This window comes from Staurois parvus, unplaced genomic scaffold (genome assembly GCF_062004578.1).
Source record: "Staurois parvus isolate SC_StPar_1 unplaced genomic scaffold, SC_StPar_1.0 ptg000287l, whole genome shotgun sequence".
NCBI classification, from domain to species: Eukaryota; Metazoa; Chordata; class Amphibia; order Anura; family Ranidae; genus Staurois; species Staurois parvus.
The window spans coordinates 33,443,972-33,470,764 of record NW_028318083.1 but is presented as its reverse complement, the minus strand read 5'-3'; the positions used below and the strand labels follow the sequence as shown (position 1 = coordinate 33,470,764).

The 26,793-nt window shown below is 39.4% G+C and overlaps 1 protein-coding gene and 1 pseudogene across 1 annotated transcript in view; one reads left to right on the top strand and one right to left on the bottom strand.

Annotated features, from left to right (window-relative positions):
* The window catches only part of ZNF407 (zinc finger protein 407), a 626,056-nt gene that overhangs the window by 443,118 nt on the left and 156,145 nt on the right, over window positions 1–26,793 (top strand). Inside the window, exon 6 of the mRNA XM_089682372.1 lies at window positions 9,056–9,176. Within this exon, the coding sequence (XP_089538498.1) occupies window positions 9,056–9,176 (121 nt within the window). The remainder of the gene's footprint in view (window positions 1–9,055; window positions 9,177–26,793) is intronic.
* LOC149458480 (U2 spliceosomal RNA) lies at window positions 11,277–11,392 on the bottom strand (annotated as a pseudogene).

Genomic DNA, 26,793 nt, shown 5'->3' with positions numbered 1-26,793 from the left:
TATGATGATCTTTCTTATAGAGGTACTCAGTGTAAGCATCCCAATAAACTGCAACAGTTTGAGAAGGGTCTTTTAACTCCATTTGGTAAAAGGAGCTATAGGGATTAAAGATCATGCTCTATCTATCTATATGACCCAGAGGCACATGCATCCTTTTAAAAAGATGCAGTTTGTCCACTTTTTAAAACTAACTGTACAGTTCCCATAACAGAGGTCTAATTTTCACCACTCAATGCAGTGCTCAGTTTTTATATAGGTAAGTCTTTTAATTTTTCAAATCAGAACCAGTAGAATGATATTTCTACCTTAACATGTAGTATAAGCTGAAGAAGCAAATGCAGTCATGGAAACAGAAGCAGACAATAATATCTTGTTGGAAAATTAGACACGTATATGCTGAGTTTTGTAACATTTCTCATCTGAATATCAGCAAATGATTCAGAGGAGCCCTGTACAATGAAGTAACTTTTAATAAACTGAGACAACCCACAAAAGCATACACTACAGTATATGTAGTAAATGCACTTTAATGCAAATACTGTAAACTTAGGAAAGGCCTTTGATCAAAGTACATTTTTATCAAGGCACATTTATCCAATCTGAAAATATATCTGATATCTAATGATATATGTAAATGATAGATTCTTCATAGCCACGTTTTAAATCAAGGATGGAAAATGAACTAGATGATTATTGTCATGTCAGTGCAAAGTCTGTACTGCCGCTGGAAGTAAGAATAGGGATATTAAAACGATCAGCTACAGATGAGAGACTTTCCAGCTTTATTTCAATAATGTTCCCTATTAATACTAATTACACACTGCCCATTTGAAGTCCGGGAGTAAGCTCAGAGGCGGAGAAAGAGGAGAGGAAATGATCACAAATCTGTGAAGCCATCAATGAACAAGTGCTCCAGTTAATACAGTGAAATAAAATCACTGCTTCAAGCTTTAGCCCATTATTTTAGTTTTGGAAGGGAAATGTTCCTATACTGCTTGCCAGTAAAAATAAACCTCTAGTACACAAGCCCTGCTAAAATAATTGAGCTGAGTTATGGACAGAGGTCTAAACCTTATTTGCAAGACTATCATAATCCCAAAAAATTATTTCCTTCTTACAACATGTACAATTACTATTATTATTATACAGGAATTACTTAGCACCAATAGTTTGTGCAGCAGTTTTCAATATAAAGGAAGACAGTACGATTAAAATATTTTTCAATACAGGATTAGGTGGGCCCCGCTCATGGAGTTTATAATCTAAAAGGGAGGTGGAGATGACACGAAAGGTAATAACTGTGAGGGATGAGTTTATGGAAGTGGTCAACATACAGTTTTTAAGTGGGGCAGGGTAAGCTTCTCTGAATAAATGAGTTTTCAGGATTGTCTAAGGGCGGACAGGGTAGAAGATGACCGGTCAGATTGGGGTAGAGAGTTATAAAGGATAGGAGAGGTTCTTAATATTTCCTGGAGACAAGAATGGGAAAAGGTGAGGAAGGACTAGGGAGAACGAGGTCTTGGGAGGAATGGAATGGACAGTTTGGGTGATATGCTGAGATGAGGTTGTTGATGTAGCTGGGTGTAGTGTTATGGATGGCTTTCTATGTTGTAGTTAGTATTTAGAAATTTATACACTGGGCTAGTGGAAGCCAATGGAGGGATTGACAGAGTGGGGCAGCAGGCACAGATCAGTTGGTAATGTGGATGAACCTATCAGCAGCTATCATGATATACTGGTGAGGAGAGTCTGTGTAGAGCTCGGCCTATGAGAAGAGAGTTTCTTTAGTCAAGGAGGGAGATAAGCAGGGACAACATTTTGGGAAAAACATGAAAGGCACCTCTAAGTGTAGTATTGGTCGGAGAGCCCCTATCCCACACCACCAGGAACTTTACTTTACTGTGATGAGCCTGTTATGCTTTAACTTCCTGTAACTGGAATTTTATCTCTGTATGTTAATAAAACTGCCAATACTACACTTAGAGGTGCCTTCTTTCCATGTTTTTTTCTGCACTAGAGCTTTGCTTACAACTCTATGAAGAGCTGCCTCAGTGTCTGTTATGCTTCCCAATCCTTGATATCTATTCTGGCACCACCCCAGTAGTGATATATGAGAGGATTGAGGGGGTGGGATGATGAGCAGAGAGATAGATCTGCGTTGAAGGTATTTGATCCAGGGAGCAATCGGATATTCCCTGGATCAAATACCCCTAGTACTAATACGTATTAATATAAGTACCCAGTAATATTTTGTGCATTTAGGAAAGAATCCAGGCCTTTTTTTAAAACAATCTACTGAGCTGGCCAGAACCAGCTTTAGGAGTCTATTCCACATTTTCACAGTTCTTACTGTGAAGAAGCCTTTCCATTTTTGGAGGTTAAATCTTGTTTCCTCCAGACATTAAGAGTGCCCCCGGTTTCTTTGTGATTCCTTTAGAGTGAATAATGCTGCACCAAGTTCACTATATGGAACACTTATGTATTTATACACGGTGATCATATTCCTCTTTAATCACCTCCTCTTAGGAGAATAAATTAAATTCAGCTAATCTTTCCTCATAGCTCCTACATGCCTCTAATCAGTTTGGTTGCCCTACTTTGCACTTACTTGAGTTCTTCGATATCCTTTTTGTGAACTGGTGCACAAAACTGAACTTTATATTCTAGATGATGTCTTTCTAGTGTTTTATACAATAGCAAAATGATATTCATCTCTGGATTCTAAGCCACTTTTAATACAAGAAAACATTTGGCTTGCTTTAGAAACTGCAGCTTGGCATTGCATGCTATGGAGTATATGATCTACCAGAACACCCAGATCCTGCTCCACCATTGTTTCCTTCAGTTGTACAATGAATGTTAAGGGGCGGAAGCCGGACTGTAGGGTATCTAGAAGATTATCAATGAGATATCAATTTGTAAAGTTGTGGACAATGCATTCGAGCAGTTGGAAGGCAAACAGGAGCAGAGAGATAGGTCTCAAGTTGTTTAAACTGGTGGGGTCCAGTGAGGGTTTTTTTTTTTTTTTTTTTTTTTTTAAGTATGGGGACAACCTATGGGTACATGTTTGAGATGGGAGAGAAAGGTACCAGTGGAGAGGGAGAGATTGAAGATGCGAACTAGAGAGTGTAGAATGGAGTAAGCCGGGGGCAATAGTAGTTATTAGGTGACAGGGTTCAGGGTCCATGAAACAGGTGGTGAGGTATGATTCAGAAAGGAGGTTAGCAGCTTTTTCAGTAGTAGCAGGGTCAAAGGAAGAAAGTGTTGAGTGTGGTGGCTGTCCTTGTATGCCAGTTGGAGGAGAGAGCTGGGCAGTGAAGATATTATCACGATTGGTGGACTCCTGAATAGTAAGTAAGTTACTGGGTGGAGGCAGTGGGGGTCAAGTAGAGAGTTAAGGGTAGAAAAGAGTTGAGAAGGACTGGATGAGAGAGTTTTGAGGGAAAGTAGGCTTGTTTACTGGTATGGAGGCAGGGGATGTATTTGAGACAGGTAGATTTGTAGAGGGTGAAGTTTTGCAGGGAATTAGTTTTGCCCCAGTTTTGATTCTCAAGATTTTTAGTGTCCTCTGTTTGCCAGGGTTGTAAGCAGTTAAGGTCTGGTTCTGCATGTAGAGAGGGAAGCTAAAGTGTCCAAGGAGGTTGAAAGTAGGTTGTCATGCACAGAAGAGGCCAGGTCTGAGCAGGACAGGGGTGCAATTTTTTCATAAAGGCTGTTAGTATCAGAATGAAAAAGAAAGAGAGAGAATTCTACAGGTAGTAGTTTGCTGGTTTTGAAGGCAAGGGATGGGAGGCAGTGACAGTGTGAAACTGATAAGGTTGTGATCAGAGAGAGGAAAAGGGGTGTTAGGTTGCAGAGAGTGCAAAGGTGGAAGAATACAAGGTAGATTGTGTTACTGTTGTGAGTGGAGGTGTGTGTCCATTACATTAGGTCGAAGAAAGAGATCGGGTTTATTAACTAAGAAGTGTCTGAGATGTTAACTTTGGAATGTTAGTCACTGAGATTGATGATGAGTGCTTCAGAGGAGAAAAGTAGGGTAGCCAAGCAGAGAAGTCATCAAGAAATTATAACACTGGTCCAACAGACCAATAAATCACTGCAGTCCTCAGGGAGACTGAAGAATAAAGACATAAAGCATGCTTCGAAAGAGAGGAAAGTGGAAGAAGAACCTGGAAGGTGTGCTGTAGAGAAAGGAGAAGTCCTTTGGGTCTGGGTTAGTCATGTGGAGGCCACCATGAGAAAGGGCAGCAGAGAGTCAGATTCTTGAAGCCAGATTTCATTAACAGCAAGAGTTGGAGAGGAAGAGGCAATTGATAGAGCCAAGTTTGTTAGAGACTGAGTGGGCATTCCAGAGGCCACATAAGAAAAAGGGACTGACTCGTGTAAGCAGGGGATTTGAAATAAGAGTGTGAGAGTTGTGGCTGCTACCACAGAAAGGGCGGTATCTGTTCTCGGGGTGAGTGTTAGATGGTGGAGTGTCAGGGTTTGACCCAATATCATCAGAAGTTAGTAGTAGCAGGACATTGAGAAATGTGAGAGCGGGATTTATATGAGAGAGGATGCTTTATTAATTTGGAAGTTGTGATATTGGTCCAGAAAGAGCAAGAGATAAGTGAAATAATAGGGAGAGAGCAGAAGAAAAGGTGATATGTATAGGCTGTGAGGTGGGGAGGGAGGTGTACAGGAATGGGAATTTGAGGAGAGAGGACATTATTGCAAGAAGGAAGGTTAGTGAGAGCATGATGGAGGGTGAAAGCAAGCTAAGGGAGAGCTAGGTTAAGAAATGAAAATGCGCTTATAGACTGTTTGGAGTGGAGCACTGATGTTTGTACTTGTCTTTGTCGTGTGTTGGTTAAAGTGCCATAAATGTTTTTACGCAAAAATGGCCATGCCTGCCCTTTGTAAAGCTGCCCAAGGAGTTGTACTGAATTTATACCTAGATGGGCTGGGGTGGTTTGGGTTATTAGTCAATTTGAGCTAATAAAAAAAAATATTGGTGAAAATGGAGGCTTTCTACCTTAAACCAAATTGCAAAACAGGATACAGACAAGAAAATAAAACTGGATCCTCAATCTTAGGCAAGGTACCAGGTCTAACTTAATATAAAATATAAACAGCATTTACAATAGATTGAGTATTGAAAGATGAAATCATAGCCCCATTACATGCTGCATCGATGGAGCTTTGGGTGGAATTTTACTTCTTGGCTACAATCTCTTTACTCCCACCCAACAGCCATAGTCAAATATATCAACTATTATTCTCCCCAGTTTTGGATTGAACGGGGTACCCAACAGGGATGCCCTTTCTCACCATTTCTATTAGTTTTAGCCCTGGAACCTTTACCACTTCTCCTCAGAGAAAACCCAAACGTTCATTGCATCTCACCTTGCCACCATATTTATAAAGTTAGCTTACTTGCTGATGACCTGCTACTGACCCTGACCCAACCTGCAATTGCACTACCGAATATATTCTCTCATTCTCACACATCTCTAATCTCTGTGTCAGTGAAGATAAGTCTGTGGCCCTTAATGTCTCATTACCTCACATCACACTCACTATGCTCAAAGCTTCATTTAAATTCACTTGGGTTACCAAGCAGCTAAATTATTTAGATATTTGACTCATCCCCCTTTATTTGAATTTATAACAGGCCAACTAAATATCGATATTTAGTTCCCTCAGAAACCTAATCACTTCCTGGTCCACTTATCCCATCTTCTAGATGGGAAGGCTCAATGCTGTCAAAATGACCAGTCTTCCCACAATTTTGTATTTATTTTGCACCCTTCACCATCCCCATTCCCTCTTTCACTATTAGATCCTTTCAAACCCATATTATGTCCTTTATTTCGCACTCCCACTGGCCTCGTTGTCCTCAGCGCAACATGTACATCCATCGACATCTGGGAGTTTTAGGCGTCCCAAACCTAGTAAAATATTATCACGCAGCTCAGATCACTCCTCTCGGAGAACAATTTAAATCTCCAGCATCTGAGCTCTTTTGATATATGCAGATTAAGCACTGGATAAATAGTCTAATTCGTGATAGAGACCTCTCCACACCGCTTACTATTTTTGAACATACCTGCCACCGCACCCCACTGGCTTATAAACTTCACTCCCTAGTATACTCCCAACTTAATCGATTGCCTGAACCAACAGCCCAGGTCTATGTGACTCGGTGGGAGGAAGATTTAAAAGCTCACAAGTCTACCCTGGACTGGCAATCCATTTGGTACTCCACTGTTTTCTGCACTATTTGCACTGTTCATGTCACCACTCTGGCATCTGCTTATAAAGTGATGACCAGATGGTACATAGTCCCTACTAAATTTAACCCATGTTTTTCCTGGCCATTCAGGCTTATATTTTCGAGAGTGCCAGGTCGCTGGTGATGTCCTTCATATTTGTTAGACCGTTTTTGGTCCAGGGTCTTTTCAAGTCTGCATACACTACTTGGTACAACACTTACTAAAGACCCTCGGCTGGCTCTCCTGCACATTACAAATTCAAATTCAATTTGGTCAACTTTTTTCTACTAGCCCCTAAACTTTCAGTCACTAAAGTGTGGAAGAAGAAATGTACCCTTTTTTCAGAAATATTAATCTCGCCTAGATGGCATTTTTATTAACGAACAACTGGCTAGTATTCTTACTAATACTCATGCCAAATTTCTTGAAAGTTGGAGCCCATGGTTCCCATACTGACACCCAACGATTCCTTTGGCAAGTCTGGCAACCACATAGGAGGCCTCCCAGTGGGTTATACACTTCCTGTGTCACACCCTTCATTCCTTCCCCCTTTCCTTTTTTTGTCCTTTCTCTCTCCTCTGCCCTCTCCCTGCTCCCTCCCCTTCCCCTTTTCTTCTCCCTCTCTTCTTTCCATCTTTTTTTCTTAATGACACCTAGTTCATAGACAATGAACTGATGCCATGCCAAGTACTTAGGTCGATCAAGAGTATCAACTTTACAGTCACCATCTCTTTCACGGTTTTGCTATATTGACCAATCATTAACAATGCTATCCTGATGTTTGTACCACTTTTTGATATGATCGATGATGATGATTGATATTTTTGTTGATGTGCTGGTTGCTTAACTCTTGGGCATCAACCTGTACAATATATTTTACCTCTCTTCATAACAAAAAATAAAACATATTGAAATGAAAGATGAAGTCATAGTCCATCTCTGAGCTATGATGGGTATATATCATTGTGAAATGTTGCAATCTAAATACATTTTGAAAACATTTATAAATGTTTTCACACAGCTTGTACTCAGGATTCACAAATTTTCCAAACTGAATCCAATTTGAGTTGTATGAATCTTGTGTGAATACTTTTATAAATAGACTTCACAAACCACTACACTCACTGGCCTCTTTATTAGGTATACCTGTTCAATTGCTTCATAACACAAATTGCTAATCAGCCAATTACATGTCAGCAACTCAATGCATTTAGGCATCTAGACGTGAAGATGACTTTGTGAAGTTCAAACGAGCATCAGAATGTGGAAGAAAGGGGATTTAAGTGACTTTGAACATGGCATGGTTGTTAGTGCTAGATGGGCTGGTCTGAGTATTTAAAAAACTGCTAATCTACTGGTTTTTTACGCACAACCATCACAACCAGAAAATGGTCTGAAAAAGATCAAATATCCAGTGAGCGACAGTTGGGTAGACGAAAATGCCTTGTTGATGTCAGAGGTCAGAGGAGAATGGGTAGACTGGTTAACCATGATAGAAAGGCAACAGTAACTCAATTAACCACTCGTTACAACCAAGGTATGCAGAATACCATCTCTGAACTCACAACACATCTAACCTTGAAGCAGATGGGCTACAGCAGCAGAAGGACCTCACTGGGTGCCGCTTCTGTCAGCTAAGAACAGAAAACGGAGGCTACAATTTGCACAAGCTCACCAAAATTGGACAATAGAAGATTGGATAAATGCCTGGTCTGATGAGTCTTGATTTCAGCTTTGACATTCAGATGGTAGGGTCAGAATTTGGCATAAACAACAATAACGCTTGGATCCATCCTGCCTTGTATCAACAGTTCAGGCTGGTGGTGTAATGGTGTGGGGGAAATTTTCCTGGCACACTTTGGGCTCCTTAGTACCAGTTGAGCATTGTTTAAACGTCATGACCTAGTATTGTTGCTGACCATGTCCATCCCTTTATGACTACAGTGTACCAATCTTCTGATGGCTACTTCCAGCAGGATCATGTCACAAAGCTCAAATCATCTCGAACAGGTTTCTCTGAACATGACAGTGAGTTCACTGTACTCCAATGGCCTCCACAGTCACCAGATCTCAATCCAATAGAGCACCTTTGGGATGTGGTGAAACGGGAGATTTGCATCATGGATGTGCAGCCGACAGATCTGCAGCAACTGCGTGATGCTATAATGTCAATTTGGACCAAAATGTCTGAGGAATGTTTCCAACACTGTTGAATCCTTTGCCAGAAAGAATTAAGGCAGTTCTGAAGGCAAAAGGGGGTCCAACCTGGTACTAGCAAGGTGTACCTAATAAAGTGGTCGGTTAGTGTTTGTATCAATGATCAGATGCTCTATTAAATGTGTACATTAAGAAGACAGTTGCCATAAAATACAGAAAGGTCTAACTGTAACCCTTAGCCTGGTCTGTGTCCATGTAGTAGCTACCAATCTTTTTGTCCTCATAGGCTTCTTCAAAGTTTTTGCAACCCTTTGCACCCATACTCTGATTACATTTAAGAATCCTAGCAGGTGTTCCCATGATTCTTTCATCTAATTGAAGAGCGGGTGCATTTGTAAGTGTGAATACACCCTAAATGAAAACATTTTTGGAGATGAAAAGAAGAGATAAGGAAATTTCTTTCACTTTCCTTTGTAACAGCCAATAAAATGGACCACTGCTGCTTTCAGCTTATGGGTATATCATGCAAATGAAAAGTCATATGAGCTGATCTCCACTTACAAACAATCATTCTATTGTGCTTATAATTTAAGGTTACACATTAATCTCATAATAATATTGATTGTCTTGCTTTTAAACAGGAGAAAAACCATTTAAATGTGATGAATGCAATTTTGCGTCTGCAACGCAATCCCACCTAACACGACACAAGCGAGTCCACACTGGAGAAAAGCCTTACATGTGTCCTTGGTGTGATTACAGGTAACTGCATTTATTAATACCAACTTCAGGAGAATTAGTGATTGTAGTGTTTGCCTATGTTGCTCATAATAGTATTACTTTTACGCAATTTATAACCAGATATAACTAACTAGTACTACTGAATAGTTGGGGTGTTGATGGTTTTAAATGTTACTTGTTAAAGTCTTGTTGCACCTAAAAGTCATCTGAGTTATTTAATAAAATATTCTAAATAAAGCTCTTTCCTATATGCTCTTTATTTAGAAAACTGTAGCAACAATACTATGTTTGACCATGAAGGTGGCTGACAACTGAATTTTAATTGCCCATCACTTATCTGCAAGGAAGCAGAGGACATGTATTGTAACTCTCTGCACCTGTATTTATACTGAATACAGTGTATATGATTACATTAAAAGCATCAGTATTCGATATTCTCAAAACTTCCTGTAGGATATTTGTAGAATAGACTTTGACATTTACAGTATTGACTCCTTACTCTTTCTACAGATATAAGAACATATTAGTTGTCGTCTTTTTTTTTTCAATGTGCATTTAATTGTGTTAAAAAGGGAATCCACAGTTCAGTAACATAGGTGTTGTCAGGCATCTTAGAATGCACAAGAGGACCCTGAAAATACCAAGATTCTCTGGATATTGGGAGTCCAAGGAACCATCACAATTTGCAAACATTGTACAGAATAAATAATATGGAGGGTGCAAAAGAAGAAGTAAATTAGGAGGGAAAGGAAAAGAAAAAAAGGTTGGGGCAGGGAGGTTGAGGGGTGGTGGGGGGGAGGGAAGGAAAGGGTATGGAGTTGTGTGTTGAATGACTACACATGTCAGCATAGCAAGCAAGATACTGATAGCTGTTCACTAGGATGACCCGTCTCAAGAAAAGACTTCCCCTCCTCTGAGAAAATAAACAGGTTCCATAAGGTCCGTGTCTTGTATATACTTCATATTTGTTTTGTTTCATCAGTATAAAATCTTCCATTAAATTTAGCACCTCTACCTTGTGGAGCCAGAGTCTGATAGACTGAGTTTGTGGGTCTCTTTTATTTAAATTTAAATTTGGCATTGTTCCTGATCATGAAATATAAAGCCTAAACTCTCACTGGCCCTGGGAAATTGGTTACTCATCTAAACTTTGGTCCAATGTCCATTTGTTTCAGTTGTTCTTTATAGTGCTGAGTAATTGTGTTGAATTTACATTATGCCATTACCATAGAATGGACTTGTTACAATGGGTGTGATTAGGGGCAAATTTTTTTAAGTCCGCAAACGTGCAACTATAACGAAAAAACCCGTAAGTGTTCACAAAAAAAGTGCAAGTGCAAAACACCACACGAAAAAGTGCACTTAGGGGTGTGCTGTGTCCTACCCCTAAAGGGGCTTGGACCGCTTACCCTGATCCCCCGGGGCACGAAGCTCCTGACGGGGACAAGGTTCCCAATTGGTCCTCCTGGCCAAAAGGCCTGGTGGACCACCGTTCCCTATGCCCAGCCAAAGCCGGACATCCAGTACTAGGCAAGGAGGCTCTCCCGAAGAAGAGCCTCCTAGGGATCAGGGGAGGAAGGAACCGTATGGCCACACATCCTCCCCCTAGACTTCAGGGTAGGCCCGAGGACCCACACCCTCCATCCGTGAAAAACACACACATAAGGCAAAGAAAAAAGTGACAAACGTGGGAGTGCATAATAAATAAATAAAGTAAAGTAAATAAAATAAAAAAAATGGTACCGTGCCAAAATGTGCACAGACCAGGCCCTGAGGCCCGTAGCAAAAATTGCCCTGGACTTAGCCAAAAGACCTGGTCCTTAGGGCGCTGTGCAAAAAGAGGTGAAAAACAGTGGCCATGTGTCATCTTCACACCGTGGGGTCCCACACCCAAGTGTTACTAGTGACACCCCTGAGAGCGTCTTCCCCAGGGGGCACTGAGTTTGCGGACTTTTTGCGTCCCCAGCCCCTGGCCAGACCAAGGTAGATCCGTCCAAATCAGGAGGTACTGGGTCTTTCCAGTCTTCCCAGAGGAATTACTCCCGGGGCCCCAGCTTAACTCGTGGCGCTCCCCGGTTTCTGTCCCTCCGGTACTAGCCTTCCGGACCTCCATCATTCCAGTGAGGGTACTATACAACAACCATCCCCGCAAAGCTAGAATGGTCGGGAGCACCCCCACTGGACACTGATAAGAACAGATACTACACTTGATCTTAGCCAAAAGGCCGAGAAGCGATTAGGGGCAAATTTGACACTTGCGATATGCATAATATAAATACTCTTCCTCACTGCAGAAAGCCTTGCTATCCCAGTGATGTCAAGATTTTAGGAAGGTCTACCTTATAGCGGGACAGGTGGGCCAGCAGATACCTTTCTGAAGCTGCACACTAGAAATCCTGTGTTAAAAGCAAGGCAAGATTTTTGTTCTTTGTAATGAGGGGGCCTTAGTAAACAATCAACCAGTTGGTATCCATTAAGGCAGGACTTTATAATACAAAATTGTTGGTTGATCTAAAGGAGATTGTACAATCAAATTGTAAAGTGTATGGCCATCTTAGGTTTGGCTAGAAGTGTTTGGCCTGCTTACATCTTTTACTTTCTTTGTCTGTGACAGTGGGTGGTTGGGATATTGGACATTTATTGTGACCCACCTTGACATTTTCTGACTCCATGGAGTTCAACTGCACACTAGAAAAGGATCTACCCAGTAACAAATCAATGATGGCTTCAGGAACTTGTGCATGTTATTAAATCCTGGTATAGGTCGGGCTGGTCACTTTAAACCAAGCTTATTCCTAAAAAGGTACAGGTTTACATTTGCTAATTTAACCATTTTCTGACCAGTCATGTGCCTGGTACATGACTGGTCTTCAAGTGGTTGTACCGAGATGATGCCTGCAGCTTCAGGCATCTGGCCAGTATCTTTTTTTTTTTTTAGAGCTGGCAGTCAGCTGTCTTGTAATAGCGGTCGGAGCAGCTAGCTAGACGCATGATCACTACTACAAGCAGCGGGAGGGAACGTCCCGCCTCCCATCACCTTCTGCTGCTTGTTCGAGCTCTCCTGTCCCATCGAGAGCCCCGAACAACGGGGCCGATGCATGCACTGCCTGGCCAGACAGCTGAACAAAGCTAGGTTCGGATTTGATTGGCTCTCCACTAGGGTAACCCGGTGGCGATGACCTGTTTAACAACGTCAACAACGGCATTTTTAAAAACTTTTCAAAACACAGATCTTGGTGTTTTGAATGCTTTTAAGTGCAGAGGAGGGATTTGGGGTCTTATAGACCTGCAAAGAGTACCCGTCAAGTGCCTCTTGCTGTCACAAGGATGTTTACATTCTTTATGACAGCAATAAAAGTGATAAAAAGAAAAAAAGAAAGCAACAGTGTAAAAATAAATAAATAAAATAAAAACAATTAATACTTAAAAAAAGAAAAAAAGTGCACCCGTCCCCCCAGGCTCACGCACAAAGGTGAATGTACACGTCAGTCCAGCACGCACGCAAACAAACATCGATCGTCCCACACATGTGAGGTATCACAGCGATCGTCAAATCATGGGCAGTAGTTCTGGGACCAGACCTGCTCTGTAAATCTAAAGTGGTAACCTGTAAAGGCTTTTAAAGCAATGCCTATAGAAAGTAAAATTTATGTCGTTTGTCAGGTATCTATTTACTCGGTGTAACATCATCTTTTATACAAAGTTTACAAAAAATTGGGTTATGTATTGTGTTTTTTTGTTGTTTTTTTTTTTTTTTGCATTTGGAAAACTTCTGTGGAAATACGGTGTGACATAAATTACAAAACACACCAATTTATTGTCTAGGGCCTCTGCTTTTAAAAAAAAAATATACATTGTTTGAGGGTTCTAAGTCATTTTGTAGCCAACAAAAACTGATTGTTTCATGTGAACAAAAAGTGCCAGAAAAAAGTCTGGTCTTTAGATTTTGACTATTTCTATAGAACAGATATTATTAAAATTGTAATAAATGCATGCTTTTCTTTTAACTTTGCTTTTCTCAGTTTATAGAACAATGAATGCTAGTACAAATAGTAATATTATGTCTAGTTTTCTTTTTCTATTTTTTTCCAGTGGAAAGTAAATACTTGGTTAACAAACCACATCTTGTTGGGCTTTTATATTAGCCATGCTTCAGGTTTGTGTGTTCATGTTGGCATATAAAAAAAACCTTATTCAATTTGCATATAAATATTTATGACATTTCATCCATTCAGGATATGTGTATAAAGTATGTGGGCTTACTTTACAACTGCCTGTAGCCTTTTTCCTTACACTTGACTGCAGTCGTAAATATCCTGCACATTAAAAATCATGATCATTCGCCAAATCATTTATTACTGTTCAGAGAAGACCTAAGTGATATGATCACATCCTGATTGGCTGAATCACAAGCTCTAGAGAATCTGCACCTTTCAGCAAACCTAAATTAAGGTTATTATTTGAGTCTTGTGCCACAATTAAATTTAGGTGAGTTGTTTGCTTAAAGGGGAAGCATACAACATTATATAAAATACTGCATATGTACACAGGATAAATTATTCTCTTTTCCCAAACTGCTAAGGGTTCTGTATTCTATTGTATACATTTAAAAATAGAGCCAACACACTTAACATCATATGGGAAGATATTCACAGAATTTATTTATTGTAACTATTCAGCATTTTACAGTATTGATGAATAAATGTAACAAATATTTATAGCTACTTGTTTTTTGGACCTGGGTCATCCATGTTGGATCTAAAATTTTCTCCCCAAAATAAACGGAGATGAGATGCAGTGAACATCTGCAGTGAATAGATATAAATGCTCACATAATATGTGTATGCATATGCTGTATATACTGACAAAAAAGGAAACAAAGTGCTCTCTGAGAAAAAATAGAATAAGGAAGCTAATGAGGGCTGTTTTCTGGCACAAGAACAGATATGGGACAATTGAAGGAAGCTTTCATGTCCCTCAGGAGCCCTAAAATCACTTTAATTCCACTAGACTCTCTTGATTTTTGCTGAAATTTGGGGAAATTCAACTCTTAATTTTGCTCATCCCTAGTTTTAGTCTAAACACAGCATGTATGGACAGCCAGGGTGCAGTTTGTCACCTAACTTTTTAGAGTGCTGTTTTTAGTGGGAAACTGCTGTGGTTGCAGCTGATGCCTGGCCCCAAGCTGTATGGGATTTGGATCTCTAAATACAGCCATAGACGGTTCAAGTCTCAGCTAGTTCAACAGGACACAGGTGAATTTCAAACCATAGATGGGCAGGCTGAATGTACCAAAGTTGATCACTCAATCAGTATTCACTGTGTTATCCCTGCCAGGAGAACACAATGGCTCCACAGGAGGGATTCCTCCATCAACACTTACTGTGTTGATGGGGGAATCAAGTGATTTTCTTTCCTGCAACCCGTGGTTGCAGGAAAGAAAATAGCTCCTTCCTTCTATGGCTGACCTAATGCCTCATACTACTAAGAAACTTGTTTCTGATGAATACTTTATTGAGCAAGGGTCACTGTACATCTTTCCAAAGACAGGCTTTATATGTTGAAGCTCTTTATCAGTAATATCATTATTGTCAGTGTGATTGTGGAATAAAGGTATAATCTCTTCAATAATTTTAGATTAGTAAGGGTTATTACAAAGCTATACACTCACTGGCCTCTTTATTAGGTACACCTGTTAAATTGCTTGGTAATGCAAATTGCTAATCAGTCAATCATGTCAGCAACTCAATACATTTAGGCATCTAGACATGGTGAAGATGGCTTTCTGAAGTTCAAACCGAGCATCATAATAGGGAAAAAGGGGGATTTAAGTGACTTTGAATGTGACATGGTTGTTGGTGCTAGACGGATTTGTCTGAGCATTTTAAAAACTGCTGATCTACTGGGATTTTCACACACAACCATCTCTAGGGTTTACAGAGAATGGTCCGAAAAAGAGAAAATATCCAGTGAGCGTCAGTTGTGTGGATGAAAATGCCTTGTTGAGGTCAGAGGAGAATGGGTAGACTGGTTTGAGATGATAGAAAGGTAACATTAACTCAAATAACCACTTGTTAAAACCACGCTATGCAGAGTACCATCTCTGAAAGCACAACACATTAAACCTTGATGCAGATGGGCTATAGCAGCAGAAGACCACACCGAGTGCCACTCTTGTCAGCTAGGAGCAGGAAACAAAGGGTACAATTCGCATAGGCTCACCAAAATTGGACAATAGAACATTGGAAAAACATTGCCTGGTCTGATGAGTATTGATTTCAGCTGTGTATGGTCAGAATTTGGTGATTCAGGCTGGTGGTTTAATGGTGTGAGTGATATTTACTTACTACCAATTGAGCATTTTTTAAACACTATGGCCTACCTAAATATTGTTAACTATGCACATCCCTTTATGACTACAGTGTACCCATCTTCTGATGGCTACTTCCAGCAGGATAATGCATCATGTCACAAAGCTCAAATCATCTCAGACTGGTTTCTTGAATATGACAAATGAGTTCACTGTACTCCAATGGCCTCCACAGTCACCAGATCTCAATCCAATAGAGCACCTACATGTGGTAGAATGGGAGATTTTCTTCATGTGCAGCCAACAAATCTGCAGCAACTGCGTGATTCTACCATTTCAATATGGATCAAAATCTCTGAGGAATGTTTCCAACACCTTTTTGAATCTATGCCACAAAGAATTAAGGCATATATGTTCACCTCTGATCATGTGATCAGGGTAGAGAGACTCCCAATCTCCAAGGTAGAGAGACTCCCAATCTCCAAGCACAACCCCTGTAGGTGTTAGCCCAGCTCCTGTGCTGCATAGATGAGAACAAAGGACGTCTTTAGCATGAAAATGTGTTTACCTGCCAGTCCCCCACTGCATTTCCACTGTCTGTATTGGTTTTATCTTGGTTCAATAAAGTGGATTGTTTAGAGTGCAGCAGATCGGACTTCCTTTGTTCTCAAAGAATGAAGGCAGTTATCAAGGCAAAAGGGGGTCACACACAGTACTAGCAAGGTGTACCTAATAAAGTAGTTGGTGAGTGTACATTTATTTGCTTTGTTCTTTATCATGTTATTTTGTATTTTTACTAACTTTTTTAAAAACTGTGTTATAGAGCAGTAGCGATATCAAATTATGTGAAAAATGCTTTTGCAAGTTGCTTTGGTTTACATAGCTAGCAAGCTCTTTTCATTCTGTAATTTTTTTCTTCTTTTGTCTTAACAATGTCAACTTTTTTTCACCTGTTCCTTTCCATCTGTCATTTCTCCTGCACAACTCCAGGACCCTGTCTGTCAGTGATGTTTTAAGAAATGTATAACACGTGCAGTAATGACAGACTGAAGTGCTTGTCTCAGTTCAGAATACTGATCAAACCTCTTGAGAACATGGATGGTCCTTGATTAGATATAATGCAGTACAGTTTAATAGGCTGAATTCCAATAGCAAAGCAACCAAAATAGTATGGATGTCTACCATTCATTTTAGCTAGCTACTTCATTAACAAATAGTGTCTATTGTTTTCTGTTCAGTTGCACAGTGGTTTAGATGATAGGACTCATACTGGACTCATGTACAGTATGTAAGTTTTCAATTCATATAATAACCTCCAACGTGTTTTGGATTAACTACATCTAAAGTCATTTTTTTTGGTTTTATGGTTTTTTGTTTTTTTTGTTTGTTTTGAATAGATTAGTGAAAGGTTATTACCCCTGTCAGGTATTCATCTCTATATTTTGGTCACTGAAAGTGAGGAAAACATCCAACACTTTTAATTGTTACCAGAATGGGAATATAATTAGATTATCTTCCAATGGAGACACTTGTTCTGGTGAAAACACTCTAAAAGAACATGGAATATTTAGTAAGAAGGAAATTTCACGGATGGACGTATTGCACAGGTGGCAACCTATCACGTTACCATGCTTGAATTCACTGAGCTCCTGAGAGTGACCCATTCTTTCACAACTTTTTTGTAGAAGCAGTCTGCATGCCTAGGTGCTTGATTTTATACACATGTGGCCTTGTTGGTGATGGGAACAACTAAATCCAATGATTTGGAGGGGTGTCCCAATACTTTTGGCAATATAGTGTATGTCTTGCTGTAATAGGTAAATAATAGAGATGCAAAGCTACTTTCTTTTTATGCAGAAACTGTTGCTCAAGGCTTCCACAGCCTTGGCATTTGGTCACATGATCTGGTACCTGGACAGCTAATATGTATCTGCTTGAACTGGGATATGGGACTCACCAAAGTATAGTATAAGCATAGCAGCACTGAGCATCCGCCTACAATAACAAGGCTGTAATTGTATATTCCATATTCCTATAATGGCAGGTTCCATTTAAAGTTTAAGGAAACTTTCAAGAAAAAGGCTTTAGAACTTTCCTTATTCCCTCCTTTTGCAGTATGCTCATGTAACCCACCCTTCCCCTCAATACTTCCCAAATTCTGGTATCAACTCCCTCCATTGTTCCGCTGCAGTGTTTACATGCACCCCGTTTTTTAACCACATACTCAATTATTATTATTATTATTATTATTATACAGTATTTATAAAGCGCCAATAGTTCGCTCAGCACTGTACATTACAAAGGGGGACAGAACATGTGACAGAACAATACCAATACAATGCAAAACATGAGGGGATTGAGGGCCCTGCTCTTTCGAGCTTACAATCTAGGAGGGAGGGGATGGTGGCACAGGAGGAGATAGCTGTGGGGGATGGAGTGGTAGGAAGAGTGGAGGAGGTCGGCAAGTTAGCAGGGGGTGGGGTAGGCTTCCCTGAAGAGGTGGGTTTTCAGGGTACGCCTAAAGGAGAGGAGAGTAGGTGATAATCTGATGGGTTGGGGCAGGGAGTTCCAGAGGATGGGTGACACCCTGGAGAAGTCCTGGAGGCGGGCATGGGAGGAGGAGACCAGGGAACTAGAGAGAAGGAGGTCTTGAGGAGCGGAGTGTGCGTGCTGGGCGGTACTTGGATATTAGGTCAGTGATGTAGTTCGGGGCAGTATGGTGGACAGCTTTGTATGTTAGTGTTAGGATTTTGAATTTGATCCGTTGCGCAATCGGAAGCCAGTGGAGGGATTGGCAGAGGGGGGTGGCAGAGACAGAGCGGTTGGAAAGGTGAATGAGTCTGGCAGCCGTATTCAGGATCGACTCAATGAGTTCTGGTATCAAATCTCCTGGCTTTAAGCTGCAGTGTTTACATGTGACTGCCCCGTCCTCAGGTTACTGCTGCTAGCGCATACACAGTGGACCTCATAGACAACTGTGGTACAGAGAGACTGTTTCCGTACCGTTTAGGGAAACAATGGTTAGTGTTTTACAGAGGTTGAAATAGTCAGCTTTTACTTCAGTTTTAAGGTATTTTAAAACCTTCTTTTACTACTTTATTGTTCAGACTTCTTATGCAAGTTCTATGTAAGCATCTTTGAAGTGATTGTAAATTAGAAAATTAAAAAAAAAAGTGCCTTTATACTTACTTATTCTGTGCGACCTTCTCTTCTCGGGTCCCCGCCGGTCCTCCTGCCTCCTCCTCTGCTTGACACAGACAGCAGGACTCAGCCCCATACCCACTCTCTCACAACTAGCTTTGACAGCTGCAGGAGCCAATGGCTCCCAGTTCCCCAGCAAAGCCAGTGAGACACGGAAGTGAGGGTAGAGAAGCAGATGTGCACAGTACTGGATCGAATGAGGGCTCAGGTAAGTAAAAGGGGGGGGGGGGTGAGGAGCCAAAATGGATGCCTAAACATTTTTTACCTTTATGCAAGGAATGCATTAGTGTAAAAAATGGTTAGGCTTTAGAATCCCTTTAATTTTCAAATCCAAAATTGTTAAACCTAGCTTCAGTTTATTAATTTTTTTAAATAATAAACATTTTGAACGCTTGTTTCCATAACAAGTATTTACCATGTCCACACCATTATGCTGTGCCACGGTTTCTAATTTTTCTTTTGCTGCCATCCCACATCCTGGATGGATAACAGCTTCCTGTGAGCCTTGGCTGTCATAGACAAGCGCTCCGTGGTCCTGTGGTTGTGTCATCATACTACATAGAAAAGAAGAGTAGCATGATATCTGCGCAGCAATGCCTGCATAAGCTGATATAAACTGCTCCTTGCATAGTGAAATGTACTTTCCTAATATGTCTAACCAACAAGGAGCCATAGAAGAGTTGTTAAAGCCTTTACACATCCTAACAGGGAAGATATAGAGAGAGAATTAGTGGTTGTCACATGACTGTGACTTTAGACTAATTTTAAGAGTTATATATACTCTGCTTTTGTCAAAAATATATGCAGGAAGAGATGTGTGGCTGGTGCATTAAAGTGATTGTAAATGCTAATTTATTTTGTGACAAAATGCTTGCTCTAGAGTGGCCTCAACTCCCCTCTTTCCCCTCTTCTCAGGTCTCTCCCCCCCCCCCCCCCGGCTCTCCTGGTTCCTCTTTTTTGAGTGGCTCCACAGCAAGCCGTTTGCTTTGGGGGCACTCATGCAGGCTCGATCCTGAGTCCCGTTGCTTACATCTATAGACACCCGCTCTCTCATCACTGGTTTTGATTGATAGCAGTGGGAGCCAATTGCTCTCGCTGCCTCAGAAAAGCCTGTGATACTGGGGAATGAAGGAGCAGAATAGTTGCAGACAGGCACAGTGCTGGATTGAGAGAGGGCTCAGGTAAGTGTAAGGAGGGGACAGGGGTGGGGGGTATACTACTGCCTAGTATTACCTTAATGCAAGTAATTTATTAAGGTAAAAGGATGTTTAGGCTTTATAAGCACTTTAAGATTGAATCCCCTTTAATTTTTTTAAACTAGTAAAAGGCTTGATGTGCATCCTGTTTAATCATTTTGATAAACTGAATACAAGTAGTTCGATTTTTGTACATTTTATTTTGGTGTAATGCAGTAATATGCACAATGTCTGAAAGACACCACAGTAAGGTCTTTAACTATTGATCTCCAGCTACACACACATAGTTGAAGTATACATATATACTGTATATGAACTGTTCTACCTGCCACAAGTTGTTATTTTCTTCAGCTAGTTTTGTGATCCAAGCTGTATAACCAGGTCAGTGACCACATTTTTCCAGTTCAATAACATCAAATCAAGCAAAGGATTTATAATTTTGCACAGCCAGCTTGGGATGTACTGTACATATTTTTTAACAACAGTCCAGCCAGAATGATAAAGTATGAAGTATTTCATCTTTTCGGTTCATTAATGTAGCTTCCCATGTCACCTCTCTGCACCCTGTCACCTCATTGGACAGCGATGATATACAATTATTATTGTCCACTGACCAGTAAAACTGACCAAATCAGTAATATTAAACCAGAAAGTACCAGAGTGATCTTAAGGTTTACTGTATGTATCACAAAACGTTCTGGCCAAGTTTACAAATATTTAATGCATACAATAGACAACATATCTGCATTTTTGTGTATTAGGCTGGTTGCCTAGAGTTTCACTTTAACCAATATAGCCTGGTCACAGACTTGCCCCAAGTCTTCTGATTGGTCAGTGAAGGAGAAGCAAAACACTGACAAAGTAATCAGCCTGCTCACTGGGCTATTTATTCTTGTCATTCTTGTTTACTATTTTGTATCTTGTTGTGCCTGACTGGCTTACAATAGTGCCTTTACTTCTATAAGAAAGCTATTAAAAAGACAGGATTGGGGTACTTTTACAAGCTGTTATTAATCATTAAGGATTTTTGAAAATAAATTTCCATCTCTATTAAATAGTTATTTTAAAATGTGCCTGAAGTTCATATTTAACGTAAAGTGGAACTTCATTCTCTCAATCAACATTGATTATTTTTAATCCTTATGTTGCTAGCCCTAGTAAATAGATAGGAAAGAAACTTATATTCATTTGCTTTAAACTTTATTTTCCATTTCTTCAGTTGCTTTCTGGTTTTAATGCCTAGGCAAATGATGTCATACATCCCAGGAGTCTTCCGGAGGGGAGGAGAGGTTTTCTCAGCTAAGCACACCCTCCTGCCTGCATGCCTAAGCTAAGTACAGATGGATTCCATGAAGTAAATGCTACATAAATCATCTGCCCTTTTTCAAGGTGGGCATGTGATTTTTCACTATGAAAAACACAATAAAGCATGGAGACATGGATGGGGGAGCTTGGTTTGAGTACTAAAAATTAATTAAATAGCTTTTTTGGGTTGTAGTGCTCAGGTGCAGTGTAGTTCCGTTTTAAAGAAACAAACATATTATCCTTATACCAAATACATTTTCCCTATACTGTGGACTGATGATTTGAAGGTACACTCCTGTTTATGTGGATACTTGCAATTTTCTTGGTGTATTTACAGAAGTTCTTTGTAGACCAGTTTCTGATGCTCTGAGGAGCTGTAATAGTTTTGTTATCTGTTTATATCACAACTAGCAATGTGCAGGATGCACATTCAGGTGAAATCTTTGCTATCAACCAGAGTCCCTTAGTAAGAATTGTATCCTAATCTCTCTCCTTAAGACTTGCCCTTAAGTAAGAGCATTTAGTGCTTTCAGATAATCTTACAACCAGTAATATTGGACTGATCAAATAAATATCAATGCCTCCCAGTATTAATCCAAGCACAAATATTATCAGTTCCGTTTTATAATGTAAAAATGATTATGTTGCTGTAGCTATAAAAGCACAATCAATGCAACATGATGAGTGAGTCAGTGTTGTAAAAGTAAAACTAATTTTGCCTTCACTCACATGAGCTATAGTAGGAGGAAGCTTTATTGTCCCTGGGAAGGTGATAAGGCAGAGTAATTGTATATTATACTGTCCTGGAACATCTGCCTGAAGACTGTTGGAGCAATTCATCTATCATGGACCGTACAACATTTTTTGTCTTTCTGCTTTAACCCATCCCCACTGCTGGCCTGCATGAAGGTTTTGATAGGGACTGTGCCTGGGCTGGGGCTCACATTAATCAGTCCCCTTGTTCAACACTCCAGCTGACATAATTACAACCTGCGCACAGCAGTTATTCAAGTCGAGTCCTTGTCACTCGTGCTACGAAACTACACAGCTCAGATCCCCAAGGAGATTGCCTTATCACACTGAACAAGGGCTCACAGGAGTTGAAGAGAATAGAAATGGGAAAATGTCTTCTGGGACTACTATATATTCCTTTTAAATAAGACATTTGAGAGACTTACAAGGGACAAAGGAATGTTGTACAAGGCCCAAAAAGAACAGGTTATTCTTTTTAAAAAGGATATCTGAGCATTTTATGGCTTTTTAAATACCAATTAAAATGTTCGTTAGTAAGTAGTATCACCTTTTTATTTTCCAAATGTATAAAATAATGTTTTATTGTTGGAATAAAAAGACCATATCATCTTTAAAATGTTTAATGAACATGTTTCTGCTGAATAGTGTTGCTGAGATGCAGTAATGATTTTTTCCATTAACTTCACTGGCTGAACTAGAGACAACTGTGAGTGTGACTTATTCTTTGAAGAAACTGTTCAATATGATGGCAAGAAAGAACAATACTAAGCTGCTGTATGCAGGGCCTACAGTATAAGTAGCAGTGTTATGCAACTTTAGCAAACAAACATTATTGGAGAGAAAGGATTGACTTTACTAGGCAATTTACACTTGCTATCATATCTCCAATTTGTTGCATGGATGTTGTGTTCCAAGTTACTTCATCAGTCGCAATATATATCTCCAGTGACTTCATCAGTGGGTGATATAAATCTCCAGCACTCTGATACAGACATGAAACATGAAAGCTGCTTTGTTTCAGACCTTCAAGTACTGTATTTTTGGATCAGGTATGTTTTTGTTGCTATGTCACCATCTAACTTTCTGCTTGTAGCAATAGTGTGAATTGCCATTAAAATCCAGTTAAAAGGGTTTGTAGTTAGATCAGCAACGATATGTTGTGCTGAATACATTAGAGTAAACCTGTCAAAAATGTGGTCAATTCAAACTGAGTATATAATAAAACATATGCATAAGCAGAGGTGAATACCACACGTTAACATGATCAGTAGATCTAAAGATAGCTAGAGTACTTGAAGTTGTATACAGATTTCATTGTTTTCAGTCCAGCTTGGCCCCACTACCTCCTGAGCCTTCCTATTGGTCTTTTAATGGTTTAATAAATAAGTGGCCGTAATGACCGATAAGGTGGCTGAGAAGTTGGGGGCTGACTAAGCTTGATCAGGGGCTTGACTGTTGTCAAATATGTCTTTTTACTGAAGGTAAATAACACTTTTTTTGATCACCTTCCACATACCGTATGCATTATCATGTTTATTATGCCCTGTGAAAAGTGTCTTTTATTTAAGGGTAGTGATCATATGAAGCCCATTAAATCTTAATGATAATGGAATTTCCCCAAATGGCCCTGATCAAAAGTTTACATACCCTGGAATGTTTAGCCTTGGTACAGACACACAAGGTGACACATGGCAATTAAAGGTTAATTTCCCACATCTGTGGCTTTTTAAATTGCAATTAGTGTCTGTGTATAAATAGTCAAATTAGTTTGTTAGCTCTAATGTGGAAACACTGAGCAGGCTAGATACTGTGCCATGGGGAGCATAAAAGAACCATCAAAAGACCTGCATTACAAGGTAATGGAATAAAGACTGGCATTGGTGTTGTAAAGGCTTTCTAGCAAGTCGACCATGCAGCTCATTTTTGTTCAAGTATTGTCGTATTGTGCTCCTTAACCACTTGCCCTCCAGATGATTTACCCCTCTTCCTGACCAGACCATTTTGTGCGATATGGCGCTGTGTTATTTTAACTGACAATTGTGTGGTCATGCAGCGCTGCACCCGAATGAAATATATGTCCTTTTTCTCCCCACAAATGCAGCTTTCTTATGGTGGTATTTGATTGCCTGTGCGTTTTTTTTTTTTTGTGCTATAAACAAAAACTGATGGACAATTTTGAAAAGAAAACAATATTTTTGACTTTTTGCTATAAAACATATCCAGTAAAAAAATTTAAAAAAAAATCTAATTTCATCATAAAGTTAAGCCGAAATGTATTCTGCTACATGTCTTTGATAAAAAAAAAATATCCCAATACATGTAAATGAATTGGTTTACGTGAAAGTTATAGTGTTTACAAATAGCAGTATATATACTGGAATCTTTATTTTTTTATACTAGTAATGGTGGCAAGCAGCGACTTATAGTTGGACTGGCGTATTCAAGGCTTTGGATATCTTGTTATATCCTTTTGCATCTTTGTAAAGTTCCATTACCTTGTTAAGCAGGTCTTTTGACAGTTATTTTCAGCTCCCCATGGCTTGGTATCTAGCCTGCTCAGTACATCCACGTGAGAGCTAACAAACTTATTGACTATTTATACACAGACACTAATTGCAATTTAAAAAGCCACTTTTTAGTACAACTGTATTTTGCAATGACTGAACTGAGGCATAGAATACTCAGTCTCTATTGTAAATTTGTAGCTTTACTACTGTAGTAAAAAAAAAATACCTATTTCAAATTATTTAACTTTATTTGCTTTATCCCAGCCTGACACTTGAGTTTTGCAGTCTGTAAGCTGCGTGAGTTAATCCATTGCACATTTGGAAAAGGGGTGTTTGAGATCAAGCAGTTGACAGGGCAGCAGTAGTCAAGATTCAGGATAAACAAATATAATCTAAATACAAGAGGTGTGCATTCTTACTTGAGTATTGATGTGCTTTATGTTTGTCCTCCAGATCTGTGCAGTAATCCAGCATGAAGCATTGCCTATGTGGAGGAGCTTACTGTAACAAATACCAGTCACTGTTGCGCTCTCTCCTTGTGTATTGTGACTGGTCTTGTATCCTCCCCCTCCTGTAATTTTCTGCAGGTTGACTGAGCTGCTAAACCCCTCCCTCAGCTTTACTCTCTGCACAGGCTATATAAAGCACATTGATGATGTCACTGCTTTTTTTTACAAGGTAATAACTAGGGTTTTAAAATCATTTGGTGCACACAAAGTGGAGTTATATTTTTTGTGGTTATTAACCCCTTCCCGCTGAACATACCATATATGCAGCTTCACAGAAATGGGTATTTATCTGACAGCTTTGGGTCTTGCACTAACAATCAGGAACTGAGAGGACCGGTTTCTGATCAACTGATTGCTGTGATGTCCTTTGATTGGCTATTACAGTGATCAAACCGTATACAGCCCACCCATGTGCTTTTTTCCCGCTTGAATGGAGAAAAAGGTACATTGTATCTTTTTTTCTTTGCTAGATGAGATAATTTTAAGCAAAATAGTGTGTAGAAAATTAGATAAAATAGCTAGATCAGAGCTTAATCTAGCCCAGCTTCAGGGTTAGTGTCAGAGGTCAGTGTATTTTAGGATTAAAAGAGAGATATAGTATCAGTGCTAGTGTCAGTGACAGTGAGAGGTAGGATAAAAAAAGGAAAATCTGATGTGGTATTGCTTTAATAATCAGTAGTAAGAGAATTTGTTTTGGGTAGTAGGGCAGGGTAATAACAAGAAATATGCAGCTAAGTGTTAAAAACAATTTTTTTTTACTATTTTGTGCCAGTTTTCCTTTGATAAAAGAAAAATCAAGAGATATCCATTACTATTTACCATCAAATAAAGACCCAATTTGTCCTGAAAGAAAACAAGGCATAATTCACCTGGAAACACGAAGTAGTAAAGATATGTACAGTTTTACAAACATATGTTAAAGTTGCAATACACTGTTCAGGCATTATGATTGTTTTACCTTCTGTCATGAAGGGATTAGGGAATATGTTTGAATTAAAGTTTTTGGCCAGAAATTTAGCTTCAAGTTTTTTCGTGTTTTAAAGATTACTGATCCATATGATAAAGAAACTATCAGGTAAAAATATGGAAACCAATATCCTGTTGAGAGTTTCACATGTAAACTGCTTAACACTAAAACAAAATGGAATAACTGATCACAATAATTTTGCGCTATGTATTTTCTAATGGGTAAACATTAAAAAGGAGAATCCTATATTGTTTGCTAATTGATAATTGACTGTAAAAGTGATATTAAATAGAAGTTTTGCCCAATATGTTTCTGTTTTAATTCATAAATCTTGAACATTCAATCCTGCTGTATGGCAAAAGATCTCTGTACAGCAGAAATACATAAATATAAAAATGTGCCAATCTTATTGTTATCAACTATTTCTGGAAGAACCTTTTTGTTTGAATATGATATTGCCAGACATTACTCTGGGAGACTGCCAGTTCTCAAAACTTTTTTGTTTTGCTTGACACAGAAAAATGACCACCTGCTTCTTCTTGACAGTGAACCAGTCATTAAGGAACAACAGATACTAGCAACAAAGAAATGTTCCAAAAACCCTTTTTCATCTTACCTTTTTTATGTACAGGTTATAAGCAAATATTTTAAAGTAACTTCAATAAAAAAATTATATGATGGATGCTTACCATGCAAATAAGAAGTACTGATATGTATGGGAGTGAAAAGTCTGGGACATCACCCTGTCCTAGGTGGACCTTGCATTTTGATACATGGTTCAGTTTCTAGTGGATATATCAAAAAATCACATGCCACATGAATTAATAGAACACACTTTAGCATTTTCAGATATTGTTAGTACAAAAGTATTTTATTCTTTCCATGGACAT